The sequence below is a fragment of the Pseudopipra pipra genome, chromosome 22 (genome assembly GCF_036250125.1).
Source record: "Pseudopipra pipra isolate bDixPip1 chromosome 22, bDixPip1.hap1, whole genome shotgun sequence".
Taxonomy (NCBI): domain Eukaryota; kingdom Metazoa; phylum Chordata; class Aves; order Passeriformes; family Pipridae; genus Pseudopipra; species Pseudopipra pipra.
In genome coordinates this window covers 3,063,264-3,087,478 of record NC_087570.1, presented here as the reverse complement: position 1 = coordinate 3,087,478, position 24,215 = coordinate 3,063,264, and the positions used below count along the sequence as shown (strand labels likewise).

Here is a 24,215-nt window from a genome sequence, read left to right as displayed (position 1 = left end):
TTACATTAGTTTGACAAGATCTAATTTCCACAACCCCGTGTTGATTTGTGTTAATTATATTCTCCTCCTGTAATCCTTAAAGTTAATCCAACTCCCTCACAACTGTTACATCATTTTCCCAGGAATCAGTGTCAACTGACAAACCTATAATTAACTGGGGTGGTTGTTTTACCCATGGAAATACTGATATTCCTGTTAACTTATGCAATTTCTTTGCAAATTCTGTGGTCCTGCGAGACTTCCTGCAACCCAAAACTTTTGTGTTCAGATCTTTAGAACTCTTTGATGAGAATTCTCTGGATTTTCTGATCCAGAGCATCTGAGTTTTGTGTTTACTTTTTCACAGCCACCTGACCACGGAATGAAAAGGGGTTTGTCATTCCCTATGGCTGTAACTGCCTGTTTTTTTTCCTATCCATTGCACAGAAATATTTACCTTTTTTGTTTTGTTATTAACTACTTGTTATTTATATTTTCACACTGTAAGGGAATCATACCATAAATCTTTTGTTTTCCTCCTTTCAAAGCATTTCTTCTACAAATACACCTTTAGCTTTGCTGGTCATGCATCTCCTTTTGCTCTTTGCTTCCTCTATCAATTCTCCATAATCCTTAGATTTCAATTAGATTTCCCCTGCTTATTTCCTATATTTTCACACAGCTTATTTATTTTTACACCTTTAATCCAGCTGTTTCTTTTCAACAAACACCCATTCCAAGCGCAGCCTTTTGAACCCTTGAGCAACAACCTTAAAGGATTTTTGTTAATGCTTAAACAATAATCACCAATATTATCTTATTTTCCCCCGTCCCGGGCTGAACAGTGATCGAATTCCACTCGGGAAAACGCTCCGGATGGGTTTATTAGCGGCTCCAGCTCCGTGCTGTTGGACAGTAAGGAACGTTCATGCCCTGCACCGCTGAGTTTATAATTCCCTGGTTAATTCCTCGTCTCAGGGAACATGTACCTGGCTCGCCCCTCCCAGCGAGCGGGGCGGGAGCAGGAGTGGGAGCCCCGGCCGGGAGCTGAGCCTGGCTCAGCCCACACCCACTCGAGTCACAGCGGGCGGAAGGGAAGGGAAGGGAGGGAACGGCGGCGTGACACGATCCCACACACAGACCTCCAGCTCCCCACGGCTCCGGGCGCTTCCAGGCGCTTCCCGGCATGGGGAACATCGCGTGCGTCCCGCAGGCACCTGGGGGCTTCAGGAGCTCCTTCCGAAGGAAGCCTTCGCTGAAGAAAGCGTGAGTACCCCTGCTTTTTTATTTCGGGGTGGTTTTCCAGTGGGGCTGGTGTTCTCCTGTGGGATGCACCGTGCGGATCCGGGCTGGCAGCTGAGCCCCCGCTCGGGGAACCCGGCAGTTATTTCATATTTCATGTTTCATGCTCGCTGTCCCGTGGTTTTGTGGGGTGCTGGGCAGCGCCCAGGCGGGATCAGCTCGCCCTGACTGCCTGGGATGGAGTCCTCTGCCGGCAGGGAATCCCAGCTCCCCAGGGGAAACACCACCCCCCCGGGAGAAACAGGGTTTATTTAATTTTGTTCTGATGGTTGAACTCCTCTCTGCGGGACAGGCAGGGCAAGGTGCAGAACACCCGATACTCCTTGTTTTCACTGGTGGTTTTCTCTCTTCACGACTCCTGGAGTCGCGGTGCTTGTTGGGAAAAAGTAACTTTCACACTCCTGTCCCTCGGATAGAAACCCCCAAATCCCAGCACTCTGACACGTGATTTGACCTGTGTTTGTAAATCTGAAGGGGGAATAACAGAAAATGTCTGTGAAACCCTTTGGGGATTTGGGTGCTGAGCTGGCCAGGGCAGTGCTCAGGTACCACAGCGATGGGCGGCTGTCCCAAAATAGAGCTTTCCAGGGAATGCACAGCAAGCTTCCCTGCTTTCTTTTCCACTGCCTGTGCTCCCATCAGCACAGTCTGCCAGCACCTACATGTGCACAGAGCAGATCCCTCCCCATCCCGAGGACTCTGGGCTGGAAAAGAGCTCTGTTGGGAACCAGAGTGATTCCCTGTGAACCTGCCAGCCCTGTCTGCCCTGTGTCTGTGCTGGGCTGTGAGACAGACCCCCTAAACTCTGCAGGCTGAGGGGTTTCTAATCAAGAGGAGACACTAAACTGTCCCCTTGGTCTCCTGAGCTGCCATAAATTAGGAGTAAACCTGTAGGAGCCTGTGGAGCTCCTGTGGGATAAAAAAGAGGGGGTCACTTGGGGGAATTTGGACCCTGGAGGGCTGACATCCCACCTGTGGTGGAGCAGCCAAGCCCCAGAGCACCCCCTGTCCCTGCTGGCTCCCGGCTTCCCACGCTCAGGGCTCTCCGTGGAGATAAGCCTGGTTTCTGCCCAAATAAATGCTGCAATCTGAGATTCCCAGCAAGGGCTGGGAAGTCCCAGCAAAGCAATCCCAGTGCTGCTCAGCAGCACCAGTAACGTGTTAATGGTGTGTGCAGGCAAAGGAGAACCGGGGCCCTGGCTGGGAGTGGAAGGAAAGAGAGAGGAAAACCACAGAGGCAGAAACAAAACCTCCTTGTGAATGTCTGGTGGTGTATCTGTGCATGTGCATCTCTGCTCCAGGGGGGGTTCTGGAATAGCTGTCAGGGCTGGATTTGGTCTTCGTGTTTTGCAGTGGAACATCTGGTCCCTCTGCTGATTCGGAGACACGGATGAGCCAAATCGATCATTTGGTTCTGCAAAGACCTGTGGAAAAGCAAAGAAACAGCAACAAGTGCAGCACAACCCCCATTTCAATTCTCCCAGGCTGTTTATCAGCCCCTTTGCTGGGCTGGAATGATTAGAAAGCCCATGACAAATTGCTTGCTCAGTTTGCTGGCTTCCTTATTTCTCGGCAGAATTCTCTGTGCATCAGCCTGGATCTGTGTTTCCATGTGTGTTTTGATTTGTGTTTTTTTATTTTCCCTCCCTTTTATAGACAAAACAGCAAGAAAAAACTGCCCAGCTTTTTTGGTCTAGAAGGAGGGCAGGAGAGAGACACGACCACGGACAAAATCCTGCAGTATATTCCAGCAAAGGCAAGTACAAACACATCCAAACCCCCTCCCCGCTGCTCCAAGAGTTTATTCCCACCCAGCCCAAAGAAGGATGATGGGTCTGGATCCAGGGGCAGCAGCAGGTCTGTCTCAAAGGGATGGAGCCCAGGGAAGGATGAGCGCTGTGCTCACACACCGGCAGAATTACCTGGCCCGGGGTCCCCAGGAAGGTTTGGGGGGGACCTGCCACCAGCAAAAAGGTGTGATGGGGTGGGAGGGTCGTGCTGGGAGCCAAGCAGGGATATCTCACCCCCCACTTCTGCTCTTTCTGGGTTGCCTGTGAGGGAAGGGAAAATCGGAGCGAGCATTCAAAGGTGAGATGATTCATTCCCACGCCGGAATGAGACAGGCAGTGTGTTAGCAAGGAGCCCTGGGAAGGCAATCAGGAAGGGCAGGTCTGCCCCAGGCACGTACCAGCCTTGTGGCCATATGGCCCATTTCCCAGCACTGCTCAGGGAAAGCAGAGGTGAAGAGATGAACCCTGGTGTGTTTTCTCGGTCCCTTTGTGGGGGACAGGGATGTGGACGGAGTTTGGGGACCCTTTGGGCTGTGCTGGGCAGGCACCTCTCCCACTGCATGGCAAATAGGCTGCGTGGATGTGGGGAAGGGGAAACTGAGGCAGAGACTCAATGCCAGGCGGAGGGAATTTCAGAGATGGCACAGCTCCCTGTGGGAATCAGCATCCAGAAGGGTCAGGCAGCAGAGCCCAGGGCTCACTCAGATGGATCCTGGATGCTCAGCAGGATGAGCTGTCATGTGAGCAGATCCCGGAAAAGAAATCCTGCAAGAGGACACAACAAAGGTCACCGAGAACTTATTCATTCGGGAACACGAGTGTGGGATCTCTCCAGGGAAGGAAGGAGGGTGGGTGGAGCAGTTGTTTAGCAGTTACCCTCGCCTGGGGCAGCTGGGATGCAAACTCCCTGCTCAGCCACAAGCTTCTTGTGTGGCCTGGAGAGAAAGCCTTGGCTTAGACCCTTTCCCACTCCCGTATTTTGAGGAGAACCAGGTGCCGTGGGGCCAGGTCAGAGAGCAGCCGTCAGCACAGGGCTCTGATGCAATCTCGGAGGAGATGGGATCACCAAACCTCTGGCCATCCCAGGCAGCCTGGGACTGGGGCAGGTGACATCCCTGAAAACCAGACCCTTCTGGACCTGGCACACACAGCCAGTGCCTTTTGCTCCCACCACCCTCTGCCCTGTTTCCCACACTTCCCAGTCACGGCTCCTGTGGAGCCTCGGCCAAGGCGAGGGGGGAGGATGTGCCAGAAGAGCTGTGCTTCTCATTTGCTTCTTTTATCATTAAACAGCAGCTTTCAGAGCCCCGGGGCACCAGCCTTGCAAGGCTGAGCTCTTCCTGCTGCCTGGGCTGGTGATTCAGTTGGGAGTCACTGGGGTCTGCAGGTTAATTAGTAACTTGTTCTACCTGTAGGATGAGGCATCTGAGACTGGGGGGGGAAAGAACATGTCAGGGCACTTGCACTGCCAGAGACCAAGCCCTGGGAGAAACCAAGTTTCCAAGGATCTGCACTGCCTGGAACCCAGTGGGACCGCTGAGCTAACGGGAACGGGGCTGGTCAGGATGGGGCTGGGGGAGGAGGGTGCTGGTCCCCAGCACAGCACAGCCAGGGGAGCGAGCAGCTGACTGGAGAGCATTCCAGAGGAAGAATAAATCCCTTTTGTTTTGGCTGCACACTGAGGCATCCCCGTGGTTTTGGGTGGTGCCTGTGTCGTGGCAGCCTGCAGCTGGAAGGGCAGCAGCAAATTTCAGGGATGTCCATGGCCTTGGACTTGCTCCCATGTTTAACCACTAAATCCACCTGTCTCCTAAGTCTCACTGCAAACCCTTGCAAGCTGGGGTCGCTGGATCCTTGTTTGGGAGAGGGAATATTCCACTGATCTTGTTTCTTGCCACATGAACAGCGGTCATGGAAACTCTCCCTCTCCCTCCCGACTGCGGGAGGATCCCTGTGGAAGCTGGCAGGTTGGCCGAGCTCTTTGCCAGCAGTGCTGCTGGATTCCCAGCTCCCAGGTTGTTTTTGCTCCTTGGTGCCTTATTTATTCCCAGGAAGTTTGGCTGGCACGTTCCAGGCAGCAGAATTGCCCAGGCAGCTGGTAGCCGGTGTCGTTCCTTATCTCTGTTTCCATAATTTCATTACTTCATCCTCTCCCCACTCCCTGTTTCTGGTGGCTGCCCTTATCCCAGCGGTGTTTTGTTATTGCTGCCCCAGCTGCTCTTTGCTCTGACAGCGACCTGTGGCACAAATATGACCTTTTCCTACTCTGAGCTGCCTCAGTGAGACACTTAACAGGCAGCCAGCGGGTTCCCTGGGTTCTGTTCCATGCCTGGGAAAGCTGGAGGGAGGCTCTGAGCAGAGAAAGGGTTAACTCGTGCCCTAAAAAGAGTAACCTAAATTCAGTGAGGCCCAAGCTTTGCAGGTGAAAGGGCCCAGAGAGCTTCAGGCTCCTGTTCCTGGTTCACCAGCCCCCGGAGCAGCGCTATCCCTGGAGAAGGCTGGGAGAGGGGGGTTAACCTCGTGCCAGAGGGGTGAGTCACAGAGTCCCCAGCCAGACAGATCTGGTGAGCTGTGCTGCTTCCTCATCCATCACGGGCACACGCAGCTGTCTCCTTGGCACAGGGAGCCGGGAGCGGGCACACGCCGGAGGCGGGGACGTGCCGGCAGCCCCGCGGTGATGGGCTGAGTGATCCCGCTGAGCCCTCGCCCTGCTCATCCCTGGAAATGCTCAGTTCGAGCCCAGGGCAGCCACATAAAACCACTCCAAACCTTCCCTCTCCCACCTACCTTTCTCTTTCGCTGGAGGATGCATACCTGGAGTCTGGGGAGCGTCTGACCAAGCTGATATTTAAGACTCCCAGGCTAGTGTGTATCCCAGCCTCTGTGGGAATCGGTGGCTGGGATACAGCCCTTCCCTTCTCCCCAAGGAAATCAACCAGCCCCCAGAAATAAAAGTGTTATTCCCAGAAAAGCTGCAGGAAGAGCTTTTCCCCCCTGGGATTCATGCAGTATCCAGACAGTGTGACAGCAGTGCTGTGCCATAGGGGTGTGGGGTTGTGCTACTGCACAGAAGGAAGAATTCCCCTATAACCAGGGAATCAGGGAAGCCTCCAGCCCTGAGTATTGTCTCCTCTCCTCAGTCCTGGCTCTCCTGCAGTGCTTTCTGGCCTCCTGTAGCTTTTCCAAGCTTTTTGCACTGGCACTGAGCAGCTTCACCACTCAGTGCCTTGCAGCTGCTTTTATGGCTGTGGGGCTCTGCCCCAAAATTGTCTGGCACCCAAAACAACTGACTCCACCTAGAGAAATCCAGGGATCTGAGCAGATGGGAGAGCCAAGGAATCCAGGTGGAACTAGAGCAAAGAAAACCTTCCCACTACCCCCAGTGGAAGGCACACACTGTGTGTGCCTTAGCCTCAATGGGTCCTTGTTCCAGTGGATTTGATTAGGATGGTAAGAGGTTTGTCTGTGGAGTTGGGATACCCTAAAAGTAGGATGTGCCTCTGCCCCCCCTCCTTCCCAACAGAGAAACCTCACCTTTAGGTCAGCATCTCCTCCCAGCAGTAACTGAACCCCAGCTCCATGCTGGCATGGAGACCCAACAACAAACAGCCCATCCTGGGCACCTGCCCAGGGCACCTTTCCAAGGAATCCCTTTTGGGAAGATGTTCTGGGAATGTCTCTTCCAGACATCACCTCCCCATTCCTCTGATTTGTTCTCCCTGTGTCCTTGGTACAGATTATCCCGAACCCGGAAAACCAGAAAGAAAACTTGGACCAGAGGTTCCCCAGCCTGTTCAAGAAGGGACGAAGGAAAACGACTGTCAGGAACCTGGGAAAAATCATCTATTACTCCAAGGTCAAGTTAAGGTTCCACCACTGCCAGGTAAAACTGAGGCACCTGTTTGTGGGCGTTTTCTCTCCCCGGGTATGACCCTGCAGAACTGGGAAGGGAACTGTAATTCTGGGAAATGTGACTCAGGGAGGCTCCCTTGGGCTACTGTGGGATGTGTTGTCATGTGGTGCACAGGTATCAGCTCGTGCACCTGCTCCCATCCCTGTGGGCAGCTGGGATGTGCTTCCAGGCTCCACTGCTGGGCTGGCAGCAGATCCATGGTGGAAACGCCGTGGTGGCCCTGGGATGAGCTTTCCTGTGCATGGATCAGCCTGGGATGAGAGGGAAGTCGGGAGAGGGAAGGTGTCCTGAGATAACCCCCAGGCCGTGTCTCTCCTGCAGGAGGTCAATGACTGCTTCTTGGAGCTGTTCCAGTCCTACCTGTACTTCCAGTCCGTGGGCTCCAATGGACTCACCCACCAGGTAGGGCATCGCCTGGTCGTGCCAGGGCAAGCACTGGGCACTTGGGTGGCTCTGGGCAGATGGGCTGGGACAGGGGGCTCTGCTTCTGGGGCTCCCCTGGCCTCCTCTAAGAGATGTCACCAAGTCCCTTCCCGTGCATGCCAAGATCCTGGGAAAGGAGGGCATTTTTTTCCCCAGGGCCTGCACTCAGGTGACCTCAGTTTCACCTGAGTCCTTGGCCTTGCCTGTGGGCAGAGATAAAGGACCCCACAGAGGTGGGAGAGGGGCTTGTGCAGGGCTGGCAGGGAGGGCCAGGGGTGGGAGGTGTTCAGCACCAAGCACAGGGAGCTGAGCCTTGGCAGGGACCTACAGGGGCTCCCACAGCCCAAAATCCCACTGGCCTTGGTGCCCGTGGTGGTCTTGGCCCTGCCCTCTGGACCAAGGGGGAGTTTTTTCATCTGCAGGTTGGAGCTGATAATCTTAGAGGACTTCTCCAACACTAATTAATCCGTGGGAGAAGGTGGAAATAAAAAACTGAGGGCAGCACTGGGGAGCTCTCCTGGCAAACTGCTCATCAATCTTTTAACCTGATGATGCTGGTGAATTACAAATAATAAGGAAGTCACAACTGTGAAACAAGAAGCCCTGGATGTGCTGTCCCTCCACAGGAGTGAGCAATTAAAACTGAGCATGGCTGTTTCGGAGATGGTTATAAAAATTAGTTCCTTTTAGAAATGATTCATTGTCTTGCAGGTGACTTTATGTTGATGCAATACATCAGTGCAATCTCTCGAGTCACCCACCAACCAGCCTTCAACTGAAAACTCGCATGTCAGGAGACAAACAATATTACAAAATCTCCTGACTGCTTTATAAACAGCTCCTTAGTTTATTAATTCAAGGGGAATTAAAAGGGAATTAACGTTCCAGTACTGGCCCCAAGACATTAGCAGCCATTAGCATCTTTTATGGAGCTTGTTTAGAAAGCCCAAAATGGGGAGTACAAACTTGCCACCTGTTCCTGTGCTCTGTTATAGTGGGAATCTGAAGATCCAGAGCCTTGGAACCAGATAGCTCAGTTTTGCTTTATGGTCAACTCCATCTTCTGTGTTTCTTGTGTTAAACCACCGTTGTCTTGCTGAGGTTTCTCTTAAAACTGAAAGATTTGGAATATAAAGAATATAAAGGATTGCTGCAGCACTGGCCCCACTTCCCTGCTTCCTCTGGGGAGTGTGCTGGATCCAGACCCCAAATGTCTCCCCTCAGAGCCACGTTTTTCAGTCTAACACTGAGCCACAGCAGTCTGGGAGTCTGGGCTCCCAACCTCCCACGGCAAAGGGGCACCGATGACAGAGCTGCCCCCAAAATAACAGTGTGCCCTCCCTCTGCAGGAACTGCTGCCTCTGAAGGAGCTGAATGTCTGTGAGATTGAGGCTGGGAAGGGCCCTGGGCAGCAGGATTGCCACGCTTTCCTCATTGCAGGTGGGTGCCTCCTTGTTTGCTTTGCACAGAGGGCAGAGGGGGTGTGAATCAGGCTGTCTCTGCTCTCTGTCCCACCCTGACCCCATCCCAGGAAAGAGGCTGCAGGGAGATGAAGCTCTTCCTTCCTCCCAGAATCCACATCTTTCTCTCCAAGGCTTCCCTGCTCTTAAATGCCTGGGCAGTGATGCCCAGGGCTGGCACAGGGAGGGGAGGGGATGGATGGTCCTGTGTTCCAGCTGGAGGACTCATGGTGACAGTTCCCACCTCTGTCCAGTTATTTGAATGAAAAAAATGGAATAAAACTCCTTCTCCCAGCTCTCCATATAAATCCCAAGGGCAGGGAGTGACTCCAAGCAGGCAGGGCACTGAAGGGCACAGTTCAGTGCCCAGAGGTGAGTTGCCTCCACAGTAACACCAGTTTGGTGCTGCCAGGACCCAGTGTCACCTCACCAGCTCTTCCCTCACCAGCCTCCACAAGCTCTTTAAACTTTTCTCTGAGTGCTCTTGCTTTGTAAAAGATCTCCTGGGATGACAGCCTGTCTGCAGCTTGGATAGAGGCTTCTTTGGGCTTAGTCATTGCTGAATTACAGGCATAAATGATAAAAAGGAGGTGGTACAAATGACCCTCCAATTTTAAGGGCTGCTGAGCTGTGGTTGTGCTGCACTGTACCAGGCAGGGCTCTCCAACCCTTTTTGGAAGTCTTTAAAATGAAGGAAAGCTCCTCCCAGGGGCATCTGCTCTGGGGTGGGGGGACTCGTTCTGCTTGTGTGAAAACAGGCAGGAGTGTGGCTGGGTGGAAAATTGCCTCAAGCTTTGTTGGGTTCCTGTCCTGCTTGGGGGAAGAACAAGCCAAAGCCTTTCAGACAGAGTGCTGTGCACGTTGGGAAGCAGTGACATGAAGAAACCAGGGAGGCAGTGATGTTTAGGACTGCTGGGAGATCAGTGGAACAGTTTTATTGTCCTGCTGGAAGGGGAGGAATCAAGGCATGGAGGGGGTAGGAGCCTTCCCGTGTCCCCACACAGGGTCAGGGTGGAAATCTCTTCATCTCATGACTCTGAGACACAACAGACAGGCATCCATTCTCTTGTGAAATCCTGTGGCACCCGTAGTTCCCCATAACTGCACTGCCAGGGGTAGTTCAGCTTACTGGAAGTTGTTGCAGGATCACTGGAAGCGTGGAGGTGGAGAAGGAAGCCTGGCAGCATCCAGGGTGTCCTTGGTGGACGGTGTCTGGCTGTCACCTGGGCTTTATGGTCCATCCCTTGCCCAGCCTGTGGTGCTGGTGGAGTTACTGAGCACCTCGAGTTACCTCTGCCTCCCCTGCAGACGTTGCAGCCTTTTAGTGTCTCCAGTCTGGGAGATTTGCGTGGGAATAAACTGCTCCTGCTCTGGGAAGGGGGTTTCTTGCTTCCAGAGCTCCTCTGGAAGCATTCAAAAGGAAGGAGGAAGAAGAAGGCAGAAGGAAAGAGCATGAGGGCTGGGAGGGGTTGCTCAGTGTGGCTGGGTCATGGCCCTGCCACGAACGTGCCCCTGGGGCCGAGGGTAAGGGCAGGAGCTGAATTAGCAGCAGCCTCTCAGACTGTGCTCAAAGCCTCCCACAGCTCCTGCTCCAGCTTCAGGGGTGTCCCAGGCTTCAGGCTTAGCCAGCAGGGCCTTTCCTCATTTTCTCTTCCCTACCAGCACAACTCCTACCAGCCTGGATGCCATGGGAAGTATCCAGAGCTGCCAGAATACCTAGAGAGCACTAACACCATCACACCCTCCTGGCTACTCCATAAAGCAGGGAATCACTGTATCTTCCTTGCAAAGACAGGGAAACCAAGGGAAGAGGAGGCAGGAGAACTCCAGAGCCACGGCAGTCCATAGACACTTGGATGCCCAGGAAATGCTTGGCACTAAATTACTGCAATGGATTTGGAGTCACTCAGGGAGTCTCTGCCCCAGCTTCCACACCTCTGCTTTGTTTATGCACATTCGTTTCAGAGCATTTCCTGAAAGGCAGAAGCGTTTCAAAGTCTTAATTAACCATTGTTTATAAATAGTGCAGGAATTAGGGTGCTAAAGAAGGGCAAAGTACCATGTTTATCCCGTGCAAGGGCTTATCTCAATACTTCCAAGTCCCACAGAGCCAGATCCTACTGAGCTTGCACCAAGCAGGGTTTAATATGAGATTGCTGGTAAATTATTAATCATAACATACATTCTGCATCCTGCCAGAAATGGTTATTACCGTCACTGGGTCATGTCTGCAGTGAGTAGCAGAGGGGTGGGTGAGACTGTTTTGCTCGTGCTGTTAAATGAAGGAGGCTGGAAACGTCAAAATCAACAAGATGCAGGGCTGTTCCTCCCTTCAGGAGAAGTCTGAGGTCAGCTGCAGATTGTCTGGCACAGATTATGTTTGGTGGAGCAATAAATAAACTGTGTCAGAAAGCTACCAGTGTTCTACATGTTGAGTGCCAAAGTGAAAGCAGGAGATAGCACGGAACTTTCTGATGAGTTGTGACAGTCCCTGCCCACACAGGTGCTTTTCACAAACTCCTGGGGGATTTCAAAGCTGAAACGTGTGTTGAGTTCAAGCTTTCATGCTGTCTTGGAGTTTTGTTCTTGGCCTGGTTTGGGGTTGGGAAGTGCCTGGTGGTCAGAGCCTGATGTGTGTGAGAAGGTGCTGGAGCACTCCCAGCAGCCTGATGTGAGAGAATGTGCTAAAAGAGTGGTGGGAAGGACTGGAACAGAGCAATGGTCTGATGGTGTGATGTGCAGAGTGCAACATGGATGCTGCAACCCGTGCCCTTATCTGCTCTGCTCATCCTGTGTCTCACAGGTCCTCGGCTCAATCCCCTTGTTGTGTTCTGCCCCTCTGAGTCAGAGCTGAAGCAGTGGCTTTATCACCTGGAGAAGCAGATCCAGCTGAATGGAGGAAGCCTTGCCTTGCCCTTCCTCCCTCAGGTGAGTGCCTCACAGCCACAGTCCTGAGCAACCAGGGAAGCTGGGATGGTTCCATTTCAGAGCTTGCCTTTGGTGCCTTTGGCTTCCTGTGACAGAAGGGTGCAAAAAAAAGAAAGGTTTGCAAGAGGTGTTTGATAGACATTGGCGGGGTGGGGGGGGTGCTGAAAGGAAGACCTGCCACCTGTGGGTGCCACCACCACAACCTCCAAAGGGTCAGAGCTTTGGGTCTGGCTCAGAGAAACTCTGATGCATTTGGATGCTTGTGCAATTCCCCAGAGATTACAAAACATCTGGAGGAGGAGGCTGGAACCTAGAAAACAGGACTAGATTCAAGAGACTTTCTCTTCCCATCTCTGCAGGGTGTTTTAATTCCCTCCCTGTCTCCATCTCCCCACTTGTCAAAGAGAGATATCTCCCTTTGAAAGGCAATTTACAGGTGATGCTTGGTACCAGGACCGATTATTCAGTCCCAGCTGGAAAACTGGCTCCTGCACTGATTTATTTATTCTTTCCTGCCTCTGCCACACTTAAAAAGTGCCCTGAGAAGGGCCATGCACTGGATAAACTCAGGGGAGGACATGTCTGCCTGCTGCTCAGTTTGCTCCTGTCCCTAGAACGGCTGGAAGCAGAGCTCCGTGGGGAAGGAGGAGCTGCGGTGGTGCATGCAGCACATGCCTATCCAGGGCTGGAGTGGGACTCAGAGGGAATCCCTGGGCCGTGTCCTCTGTGCCTCTGAAGTAAAGCTTCAGCATCTGCCATTCCAGGTAGGACACATCCCTGGGGAGCAACCTCCTGCCAGCCCAGCTCGGGAAAGGGGATGGGTGGAGTGACCAGTGCAGGCTCCTGCCCGCCTGATGCCACTAATCCAGCAGGTCCCAAGGGTCATTTTACACCCATGTGAAGGGAAAATGGTTTCTTCCTGCTCCTGTGGCCCTGCAGGGGTGCTTGGGGACAGCACAGGCACACAGGCACGTGCACAAGGACCTGCAGGACAGGGCTGGCAGCTGACCCAGTGTCACTTCACCAGCTCTTCCCTTACCAGCCTCCAGAGGCTTTTTAAATTTCTTCTGAGTGGTCTTACTCTATAAAAGATTTCCTGGGATGACAACCTTCCTGCAGCTTGGATAGAGGCTTCCTTGGGCTTAGTCATTCCTGAATTACAGAACTGCAAGCCCCAGGAATCTGGCAGGAATCTCCCAGTGCAGGGGAGCAGCTTGGCCCTTTCCAAAGCAATCTCCTGATGCAGGGGAGCAGCTTGGCCCTTTCCAGAGCCCTTGCCCCAGGCTGCTGTCAGAGAGACAGAGCAAAGGGCTCTCCACATCCAATCCCTGCCTGGCTGTTCACAGGCTGTTCACATCCCTCTCCCTCCTTGCTTTCCAAGGAGCAGAATGACCGGCTGTTGGTGCTTTATGCCTCCACACTGGTGATAGTTTCTGAAGAGCAGAATGGCTTCTGTTTTAAGGTAAGTTCGTGCTGGAGCATCTCCCTGCTCTCTCAAACCATCCACAGCAGCTATTTCAGCTCTTCTTTGGCTTGTTGCTCCCCTCCACCTGTGTTCCCTTGTGCTCCCTCGTGTTGGCAGGGGCTTTCCCTCCACGCTGCTCCCGTGCCAGCTGGCAGGTGAGCAGGCAGAGGGATGTTGCAAGTTATCTTCCCATGAGAAACACCTTTCCCTCCTACAGAAGCCCAGGGGGAAAGGAGCTGGCTGCCAAGGAATCTCTGGGAGGAGGGAGGCTGGCATATTTCAGTGTGGTGGTGCTGGCAGGGAGCCTGGCTCTCCTGATGGAACAGCCCCAGAGAGCCCCTGAGGGGGCTTTGCTTCCCAGGCTCTGTGCCACGGGACCACTTGGAAGCAGGGAGCATCCAGGCAGCACATCTGATGCTCGTGGGGAAGGGCACAGGCAGGGAGGAGAGGCTGCTGCTGGAGCAGCGTTTGCTGCTCTTTCCCTCTGTGGAGCAATGTCTGGGCATGGCAGCGGAAGGGACAATGAGGATGTGGAGGTCTGAGTGTCCCAGGGGATGCAAGACCAGCTTCTCTAGTCTAGTGTGCCTTGTGGGAGCAGTGCTGGGAGCCTCAGCACAGACAGGCAGTGGCACTGTGCAGTCTGAGTGGCTGCCAACACCCACCCTGGCACTTGGTGACACAGTTGAGTGGCGAACACGGCAGTGCCGGACTTGATGATCCTGGCAGGCTTCCCTAACCTTAACAATCCTGTGATTCCGTGCTCTTGGGCATCATTGTGATGGCTTATTAACAGCCCTGTGCTTTCTGGTCCTGTTTCTTCCCCTGCTGGAACAAATGTGCCAAAAAGAGCAGTGAACTGTGTGTGACCCCGCGTGCGGCAGCACCGGCACACGGCGGGGCAGAGCTGGGCTGCTCCTCCAGGGAACAGCATCCCTCTTAGTCACTGAGAGAGCAGGCAGTGACAGGGGAACCCTGCAGAGACTGAGGGCTTGTGAAATCCAGCATGAACTCACTGGGGTCCAATCTTGTGGTTCCACATCACGCAGGATGCTTTTAATTCAAGGGTCACCCATGGGAAGACCTGTGTAGGCATCTCTGGAGAGGAGATGCCTGTGCCTCAATAGGAGGCACATGACCAGTCACAGCTCTCCTCATCCCCAGTGCAGCAGTGGAGGCTGTTTTCCAGCAGCTGGTGGCTTGTGTGACACACCTCAGACAGAGCTTGTTTTCGGGAACACGCTGTTTGCAGCTCCTGGGAACGGGGCACCACGTAAGGGGGCCCTGGGCTGGGCTCTCTGATTAGCTCATCTCTTTTGAAACCTTAAACCAGCTTTGTCTGCCCCTGTCCATGCAATGTTCCCTCTTCCCACGGTGCAGGAGCTCTGGTCCCGGGGCTCTGCGCAGCAGGGTGCAGGCAGGAGGTGATTCACCAGCCTGTGACACTGCACTGGGAACCTGATTTTCCACAGGCATGTCAGGGCACAGGAGCCTTCTCCCAGGGCTTCTGCAAATTAACTTCCCTTCCCTGCGAGCAGATGCTGAGCCCTACAATTTGTGTGTGAGGGAATAGGCCGGCCCTTTTGTTCTTGAGCTTCATACAAACCACAGGAGCTGCTGCTGCCAAGTGTGTGTGTGTGGGACAGGGAAGGGGAAGGCAGGGGCTGAGCCTGCCGGGATGGGGCTCACCCAAATCCACAGGCTCTGGTGGGAAAAGGCCCTGGGCGAGGTGAAAACCAGCAAGGGGGGAGCTGCTGGAGGGGCAGGTTCACACCATGCCCAGGGAAGGCTGGAGGGGCTCTCTGCAGCCCACAGGTGTGTTCTTTGTGGGATGCTGCTGTGCTTCCTGAGGTGGGACTCTACCCAGAGGGTGTTTCAGCATCCCCATGGATGGGGAGCTGTTGTTTAAGGGAGGATGGAGCACCAGGCACCAGGGCAAGCCCTGTGCAGTCTGCCTCGGTGGCAAGAGGCTTGCTGGGATGTGCTGGTGGCAGGAATCTTGCTGGGATGTGCTGGAGAGCTGAGGAGCAGCAGCCGTGCAGGGCCTGCGTCAGCTGAAATGTCAAACCCCAGCAACGGGGGGGAAAGGAGTCAGGGAGCAGATCGTGAGCTTTCCCTCCCAAGGTCAGCCTTCCCGAGCTGCTCAGCCCATAAATCACTGCTGGGGCAGCAGGAATGCCACAGGAGCCTGCCTGTGCCCACAGGCTGTAGCAGAGGCAGCTGCCACACGAACCACGGACACCCGTGTGCGCCGCAATTCCCTCACGGCAAAGTTGTCACGTCGGCCACATTCCCAGAGCCTTTCCAGCTGGCACAGCTTGGAAGTGAGGGCGGGGTGAGGAGTTTCTGCTAGACACCTTGTTTTGCAGCCCCTGAGCTTAGGCAAATGAATCCTGATGGATTGCACCTTTCGGAGAGGGCCTTGGGCAAAATGACAGACAGGGCTTCTGTTCCTGCTTTTTGTGCATTTCCTCCACTCCCGGGCATGGAGCAGAGTGGAATGAGGTGAGAACCTTCTTTTCCTTGAGCACTACCCAGCCCCTGTGTTCACCATCCTGTCCAGGAGCTGCACCCAGGGCTGTTGCCACCGGCTGCCCCTGCCCAGTGCTCTGTGCCCACAGAGAGAGTCAGGGTGACATCCAGGTGAGAGGAATAGGAACAGGAGCAAAAATACCACATGTTCCTTGTTTTCCCTCTGCTCAGAGCATGAGAGAGATGAGAAGTAAAAGGATGAGCTCATCTGTGTGATGTTTCCAGTGCAGAATCTGCTTCAGTGGCTCTCCCAGGGCTTTCCTGCCTCATTTCTCTAAGGAAAATTTACCCCAGAGAAAGAGGAGCTCTGGATCTGAATTCAGTGCTGACAAACCCCCTTGGCCCTTCTGCCACGTTGCCTATCACAGAGAATTAAGCTGTCAGCGGTGACACTTAAAGGACATGTGGCAGCAGAGCAAGAGAGGGGCTGGGACAGGCAGCCCTGTCCCTGCCCACCCCATAGGTCACCACGGAGCTGGTCTGGCACAGATACGGGATGGCCACGGGACACGGGGTGATGGCAGAGGGGACAGTGGATGTGGATGTGTGTGAAAAGGTATAATAGCACTTAGGGCTAATAGCACACGGGGTCTTCTAACTCCCAGATCTTCCAGGGACAGGCTGCTTTAGCTCCCAGCTGACAGGAACAGACGTGTGGTGCCTGCCCGGGGCAAGCCCCGCTCCCACCTCAGGAGTGGCAGCTCACAACTGTGCCTCCTGTAACACAAGAGCTCAGGTTTCACCAGCTGGCATTTGCGGGGCTCAGCCCTGTCTTTGTAAGGCTTTGCAGGGAATGGATTGTGGGCATTCCTCTGGGCAAGGCTGGAAGTCCCAAGTTAGCAACTATAACCTCGTGCGGGTCCATGTTTGCGAAGTTTTCTGGAGAAATCAGAAATTTCAGCCATTAAACTGCTGGAAACAGAACTGGGAGGGAAGGGGTGTTTTTTCCAAGCTCGGATCTCAGGAGAGACTTTGAGAACAAAGCAGTCTCACACAGTCATGCTGGCTCCAGAGGCTTCATTCCTGCAGTAAGGCTGGTGGTTGGGAGAACTGGAAGCAGGAAACACCAAGCTGGGACAATCTGCTGGAGACAGAGTTCTCCAACAAGCCTGTGCCCCACACCTGTGAAGGTACAGAGGCCCCCAAATCCTTGCCCAGCTTAGCAGCAGCTTGGGTGTGCCTCTTGTTTCCTGCAGACCTGCCCTTAGGGGATTTAGGCTCTGAGATTCCCCATCCCCACTGGGGATCCCAAGGCATCCCAGCAGGGCCAAGCTGCCCCTTCTCCCCAAGCCACAGGAATTGCAGCCAGGCTCCTGCCAGCCTCTCTCCATCCTCACCATGGGCTTCCCTCCTCGTGCTCCCAGCAAAACTCTGCACAAGGCTCCTCTTGGCTCCCCTGATGGAAAAGCCCCTGTGGAAGTGGAGTTTTGCTGCCCCAAGGTGGGCAGGGGCAGCCACGTTGTCCTTCCCACAGTGCCCACGTGCCCTATGGCACAGACTGGGAGATCTGCTCAGCTCTGTGGTCCCAATCCTGATTCTCTCTCCAACAGGGCGAGCTGCCACTCAACGCCATCCAGGTGCTTTTTGAAGAGAATGAGAAAAGCTCCTTTTTAATCGAAGGTGGGTGTCCCCACACCACGGGGTGTGCTGGCAGCAGCCACGGAGGGTCCTGGGGGGCTGGTTTGCTGGTTTTGCTGAGCTGCTGTGGCCCCTTCTCAGCTGTGTGGGAGCCAGGCTCTGTGAACTGCACTGCCTGGAAATCTGGGACCCTCAGTGCCCTGGATGAGCAGCAGGACCTGGCTCTGCTGGTGGAAGAGGCCACAGCACCAGGGGTGCACAGCGTCCCCCTCATTTAGACCCAGGCTGGGACTGCCCCTGTCCTACCCCCAGCCTGGTACAAACGGGCAGCACCGAAGGCAGAGCATTCCCATTGTCCCAGCACCTCCAGACCCCAGGAGGACGTGGGGAGGGGACGGAGCGAGAGGGTTCCCACGGGCTTATCGAGGGAGCAACACTGAGTCAGTGGAGCCCAGTGAGAGCAGCCAGTGCTGTTTTCCCAGGCCGGCTGATCAATTCGATCCGGGTGACCTGCCGCAGTTACGAGGATTACCAGGAGTGGCTCTACTGCCTCAACACGGCCCAGTTTCGAAACGCCGACTCCTCCCTCTCCGGATCCGAGAGTTTCTCAGGATCAAAGCCGCCACACCCCAGCCAGGTAACAGTCGCCTGGGAATCGGTGGCTGTCCTGTCTCTGGAGCACTCCTGTGACGCAGCAGACTTTGTCTTCAGGCATCCTGCTTGAAGGCTGTCAGCAAGCTGCTGAGCCCTGCCAATTATTTAAAGCCCTTTATGACATTTTATAGGCAGATATTATAGTGAATTCCTTCAGAAGCAGGACATAGACTGTGACAGTGTTGTGCAGTGAGGCATTGGGCACAAGGGCATTAAAAGGGTCTTGGACTCGATGATTCTTGTGGGTCCCTTCCAACTCTGGTTATTCTGTGATTCCTGCAAGGAAGGGGAGACCCACACTGCCAGCTCTGCAGCTGGGACGGGTCAGGGTGCCTGAGCACCCCTTTCCTGCAGTGCACCCCCCTCATTCCCCCTTGTCACCTCAGCTGGACCCACCAGTACACCCCACACACCAGGCATGGCCACCGGGCAACTGCTGGCCGTGGGGACACAGCCCCAACCCAAGGGGCACCGAGGGCTGTGCTGGGCTGGCACTGCTGGGGCTGGGGAGGGATGTGCCTGTGGCCATGCAGAGGGTCCTTCCATCACCATGTTCTTCTCCCCATTCAGTTCACCAGCAGCGGGAGAGGGTCCCTCACCTCCGATGGCCGCACGAATTCCTGGGCGTCCGGAGGGAGAGTGACCACTGTGACCCACCTGTCCCAGACCAGCGGCTCCCTGCCCGATGGACACTCCTTCCTGCTGATGCCTGAGGGCAGGCTGCTCGAAGATGCCCTCTCCTCTGGCTATTCCCAGCCTCTCCACGTAAGTGAGCCCCTGCCAAAGCCCGGGATGCGTGTGGGGACGGACGCTGCCTTTGGGCAGAGCGCTCTGGTGCGGGCAGTGTTTGCTGTGTGGTGCCACAAATCCATGCCTGGAGCCTGGGTTTGTCCTGGCTCAGCCTCTGCTGGTAAGGGAAAAGGCTGCGGAGGAGTCCCATCCCAGTCCTCCACTCTGACTGTTGGACAGGTTGCAAGAGGGCAAACAGGGTGGTTCAAAGGCCAGGAGACCCCAAAATAAGAGCTGGAGGTGGGTGGAGGTGATGGGCTAGGCAGGATTTTGGTCTGGCCCTGGGCAGGATTTGCGTGCCCAGGGTTGTAGGAGTGCCCAGGGCAGGGACCCTGTGCAAGACCATCCCAAACCCTGAGTTCCTGGCCTGAGGAAAGTCAGCTCCAGGGTCTGCCTTCTCATTTCAGTGCCTGGCACAAGCCAACTGGCCAAGCACGGGGCTGCCCACACAGGACCTGCGGAGAGGGGGCAGCGCCAGGAAATCCAAGGGCAAATGCGGGCCGTGCATCCAGCAGCTGCCCAGCCAGGACTCGGAGAGGAGCATCTGCAGCCTCATTCCCGAAAATCCCAACGGCGAAATCCCGTCCCCGGAGTACAACGAGCCGTACTCGGCTCACGGCTCACAGCATCACCCCCCAGCTCCCCCGTCACACCTCAGCAGTGTAAGAAGGGTGGATTTTGGGGGGATGGATCCTCCGGCCTGGGAATGGGGAGCGTGGTTCAGCTTTCCCTTGCGGTGCCACTGGCAGGGATAGGAGTGCTGGCAGGTGCTCTTGGGCAGGTGTGAAATCCATTTCCATTGGAAAATGGCCCGTGGGAGGTGAGGTTAAACGTGGCAGGTGGAGCAATGTCCCTCGGAGCCATGGGATGCTGGGCAATAATTCCCGAGACAACACGACTGACCCTGCTCGGTGAGTAGGAGTTATTGCTTCACAGGACACAGCCTCTTCTTCCCAGGGTTTTCCAGCATGTGTCCATCAATGGTTTAGTGTGTGATGCCACGTTTCCCTCCCCTCTGTGAGTGTTCATCAAGGAATTCCCCTCGTTAGCACAGACAGTCACTCCCATCATCCCTCGTGGATGAGCAGCGTTTGGGATTTTAGCTACAGGGAGATTTCCCACCCCAGTCCCTCCTGGGGATGAACTGCAAGTAGAGACCAGCGTGCCACGTTCCTGTTTCCACTCTGCCTTGTAGCTGAGCAGATGGAGCTCGGTGGGAAGCCAGCCCTTCACAGCTTCCAGCTCCCTGGAGAGGCTGGCCATGCCCCGCTCCCACTTGTACGCTGATCCCTACACCCCCAGCTCCCCCAGTGCTCCCAGTGGGGCAGGTTCCAGCTTCCTGGAAGAGGTACCTGTGCTTGCTGCTGGTTACAGCTGGCCCTGACTCAGCACACAGGCTTTTGGCTCCAGAAATTGTGCCTCGGGCCATTTCTTTTCCTGCCATCTGCCTGAGCCTGAGCAGCATGTGGAAACTCCAGGCCTGCATTTCGGGGTGGGGCAGGGCACAGCATAGTTCCCAGGTTTTTTTCAAGCCAGGACAGAGTCAGAGGGGAACAGGTTTCCCCTGTCTTATCACTGGATGCCAGCGTCACAAGAATAATCCCAGGAAGAGCCAGAAACCACAAAACAAAGGCAGAGACTGAGATGTGCTCCAGTTTACAGAAACTAGGGATGAGTCAGACACAGAGACCACTTTATCCACCCCAAAAAATTCCAGATGCCATAACTGAGTGCCTATTGAAGGCTACATTTCTTGTTTTGCACATCTCTTGGGAAAAGGCTGTTTCTGAGTCTGTGGCTGGCATTTCCCCATGCTGGTGACGACCTCTTCCCTCAGAGGGTCTTTCCTGACTTCCCTGTCCTTCTGTATCCCCTGGGTTGCCATAGGGTGTCATCCTACTGCCTCCACACCCAGCCAACTTCCACTATGTCTGTGGCCATCCTCCCTTTCCCATCCAAGGCCTTCAGGACTGGGGTGTAGTAGAACTTGTGAGGAGGGCAGAAAGCCTTGGTTTGGTGTGTTCACAGCAGGGCTGGTTTAGCAGGTGGGAAGCAGCAGGTCAGTGTTTCCCAGCTCTCCACAGCAGGTATCCAACCTGGATTTTGCTTTGCTCTCTAGTTCCTGCAGTGCCACAGGCAGACGGGTCCAGCTCAGGCAAACGGGTGCCCAGCAATCCCTGTGCCCCAGCAGCACCTCTCTCTGGAGAAATGGAACTGCCAGCCCCTGCCCAGTGGCCACTGCAGAGAGGTGCCCACAGCTCCCATTTACAGCACCCCTGGCACCTCCCACCGGCTCCAGCTGCGGGCACAGGCTGAAGCTTCTTATCTTGAGGAGGTGAGATGGTAAATGCAGCCCTGGAGCCCCACACTGGCTGCAGGGGAACACACGGGGTGCAGGGGACCCAGTTTGACTGGAGTCTCACTGCAGGGGTCTTTGCTCAGTGACAGGGATCATCCTGGGGAGCAGGGAGTGGGGAACCACGGAGGGCTGATTCCCTGGTGTGCAGTATCCCAGGACTGCAGTGCTGTGTCATCCTCATCACTGTGTCTCTTTTTCTTTCCAGATCTCTGCTCTGCCAGAGGAACATCTGGGCCCTTCATTGCACCCACCAGGTGAGACTCTTGGGGGGGTGCTGGGGGGCTGAACCCTCCCTGCCCTGCCGGTGTCCGTCTCCATCAGCGTCGTTCCAAGCAGGGCTGGTGCCCTTTATCCCTCCTGCTTCCCCGGGTGGGACTGAGCCTGTGACCCTGCCCTCTGCCTGTCACCCTGCCCTGGGCCTGTGTCTGCCTGGTGGAGACACCTGTATGGCTTCCACTGACTCACAGCTCACCTGTCACCCGTGGGGACCTGTGGCTTGTCCCGTGGCGCACACGCTTTGCCCACCTCTATTTGCACCTGGGCTGTGATTTAACTCATCCTCGTTCTTACCTTCTGCTGGCGAAGGGGAAGGTGACGATCAGGCTGCTGCTGCTGCTGAGCTCTCTGATCCCTTGGGTCTGTTTTCCCACAGGTGGGAATGTGGGCACCTACGACCTGCCAGATTCCAGCTGCCGGCACCGCGACTCCGCCGCCTTCCACGACTACGCCGAGCTCCAGAGCTTCCACAGTGACTTCAGCTATGACAACCTGTGGGAAGCTGAGGAGAAGGAGCCAGGCACCCCACACACCTCCCCATCTCCAGTCCAGCAGATTTACCAGGTCTAAGGGATGGTCTCCACAGCCAGGCACAGAAAGCCCCCCCATCCCGGGCTCTTTTCTCGCTGGGCTTCCCTCCAGGATGAGGAACCCAGGGCACACAAAGCAAAGGGAAGAGCCCTGCCCTGCAAAAGGCTGCTTCCCATGTCCTGGCAGGCCTGGGCTTCAAATTTCTCCCCTAAATCTGGGGATGGGGGCAAAGCACAGCAGCAACAGCCCCTGTGGACACGGAGGCGCAGCGTGTGTGCTGTGCCAAGGAGAGTGCTCAGGGAGCCCTGGCTGGGGAACAGCTCTGTCCCCAAAAATGAAAGGAAGAAGAAAAAGGGTCAGGTTCCCTCAGGTAAAAGGGACTGGGTGTTCAGAGGAAGCAGTCACTCAAAGGCCAAAGAGAAGGGCTGGTTGGTGGCTGGGTTAGTTTGATTCCTTCTCCCCAGAGCCCTCAGGCTGGTCCCTCTGATGATCCCCTGAGCCCTGAGAACAGCTGTTAAAGCCAAACCTTCCTCCACTGAGCTATGAAGTCTGCAGGGACACATGAAACATGTCCCATCCTGGCATACAAGGTTGGTAGCAATAGCTGTGCTCATAGGATTGTCTTCCTGCAAGAGCAGAGTTACCGGACAAGAGATGGAGAAAAAACCCACCAGATCTGAGCAGGATGGGACTTTCTTTCCAATCTATGCAAAAAATTCTTTCCTGCCAGTGCTGGCTCCAAAAGCCATGGTGGGTGTCCTGTGACATGAGGAGCCTGGCACCTTGGCAGGTGGAGCCTGGAAATGTGCTGCCAGCAAACGTGCCAAGTGACTTGTGTTCACCAAGGTCTTCCCTGGAAAGGATGCTCTGGGGATTCCTCTTGGGGAATGCCTCCTTTCCTCCCACTCCTCTGCACACCACTGGGCTCACACTAAATGCTGCCTGTGACTGTCTGGGCAGGGAGGGAAGAAAATTCGCCACAAGTCAAACTCCAGTCGATCAAAGCAATGCCAGTGTGGGCTGTGATCCCCCTCTTCCCCCCTCCAGACCCACAGCAGGACCAGGACACAAACAACAGGGGACAGAGTCTCAGTGCTATTATTCTCCAGCCTCTTAGGCCAGGTCCTTTGGCACATTGAAGGTCAGCAGCAAATCCAAATGTTTTTACCTGAGGCTCCAAATTCTTAACCTTTGTTCCCTAAAGAGGCTGCAAACCAAACACAGGAACAAAACCTCTATTTTTGTTCTTTCACTGGTGCAAACAAAACAATCGGGGGGAGCTCTTTGTACTTGAATACCTGCATATTACATTGTATTTTAATTTTTTTTTTTTTTGGGTATCCAAAGAAGTTTACATGTAAAGTTTGAGTGGATTCTATGTATGTAACGTGTAAATGTGGCTGAGTTAAAGACCTATTTAATTTTCTAGCTGTGGATGAGGTTCAGTACTGTAGGATGGGCAGCTGTCTGCACATTCACGAGTGTGTTGGTTTGGGTCTTGTAGCTGTCATTGTTTTGTTTTGGGTTTGCTCTGTTTTGGGAAGATTTGTATCCAATAACCCCAAATTTATCTATTTATTCAGAACAAAACCGCACTAGGGAACATCAAAAGCACATATATGCTGGGAGGTCTCCATGCTCTTGAGCTCCTATGAACACATTGACTTGGAACGTGGTCACCACAGTCTTTTAAACTGAGTTTCAACAGCAATATCTGCAATGTATCAAAAGGGAAGATTCCCTTCCAGCTGATATTAAAGTTCCCTTGGGGTTTCTGTGAGGTTGGACAACTGCAATACACATTCCCATGGAATAATTTCCTTCTCTCTTTCTTTGGTTTAATGGAGGTGATTTTTTTTCCCCCATCACTGCTGTCCCTTCCAAATCCTTCCTTCCCTGGGGCCCTTTATCCAGGAGGGTTCCAGACTGCTGGCTGTCTCTAGTTCGGGTCAGGCACCTGCAAACACCTAATCCTTGAGCAAAGTCTCCCCAGTGTTTGTCAGGCAGCAGGACCTGGCTGGAGGTTTAAAGCCAAAGCTCATCGAACTTTGCTTCAGCACCACGTCCTGGAAAGGTGCTCTGTAAAATCAGTCATGGAATCACAGGGTCACTGAATGGTTTGGGTTGGAAGGGACCCCAATAACACCTGTTTTCAACCACCTGCCATGGGCAGGGACACCTTCCACTATCCCAGGTTGTTCCAAGCCCAGTCCAACCTGGCCTTGGACACTTCCAGGGA

The 24,215-nt window shown here is 54.4% G+C and overlaps 1 protein-coding gene across 1 annotated transcript; it reads left to right on the top strand.

The window, feature by feature from the left end:
- Nucleotides 1-1,102: 1,102 nt before the first annotated feature.
- Nucleotides 1,103-23,807, top strand: PLEKHN1 (pleckstrin homology domain containing N1; the record flags this gene model as incomplete). Its single annotated transcript, XM_064634365.1, has 15 exons — nt 1,103-1,245; nt 2,938-3,037; nt 6,808-6,954; nt 7,306-7,386; nt 8,757-8,847; nt 11,671-11,795; nt 12,410-12,559; nt 13,177-13,257; nt 17,340-17,409; nt 17,850-18,004; nt 18,592-18,786; nt 19,218-19,472; nt 20,930-21,145; nt 21,375-21,423; nt 21,822-23,807. Coding segments are annotated over 15 exons (2,052 nt in total), but the record flags the coding sequence as incomplete, so codon positions are not given.
- Nucleotides 23,808-24,215: the final 408 nt, after the last annotated feature.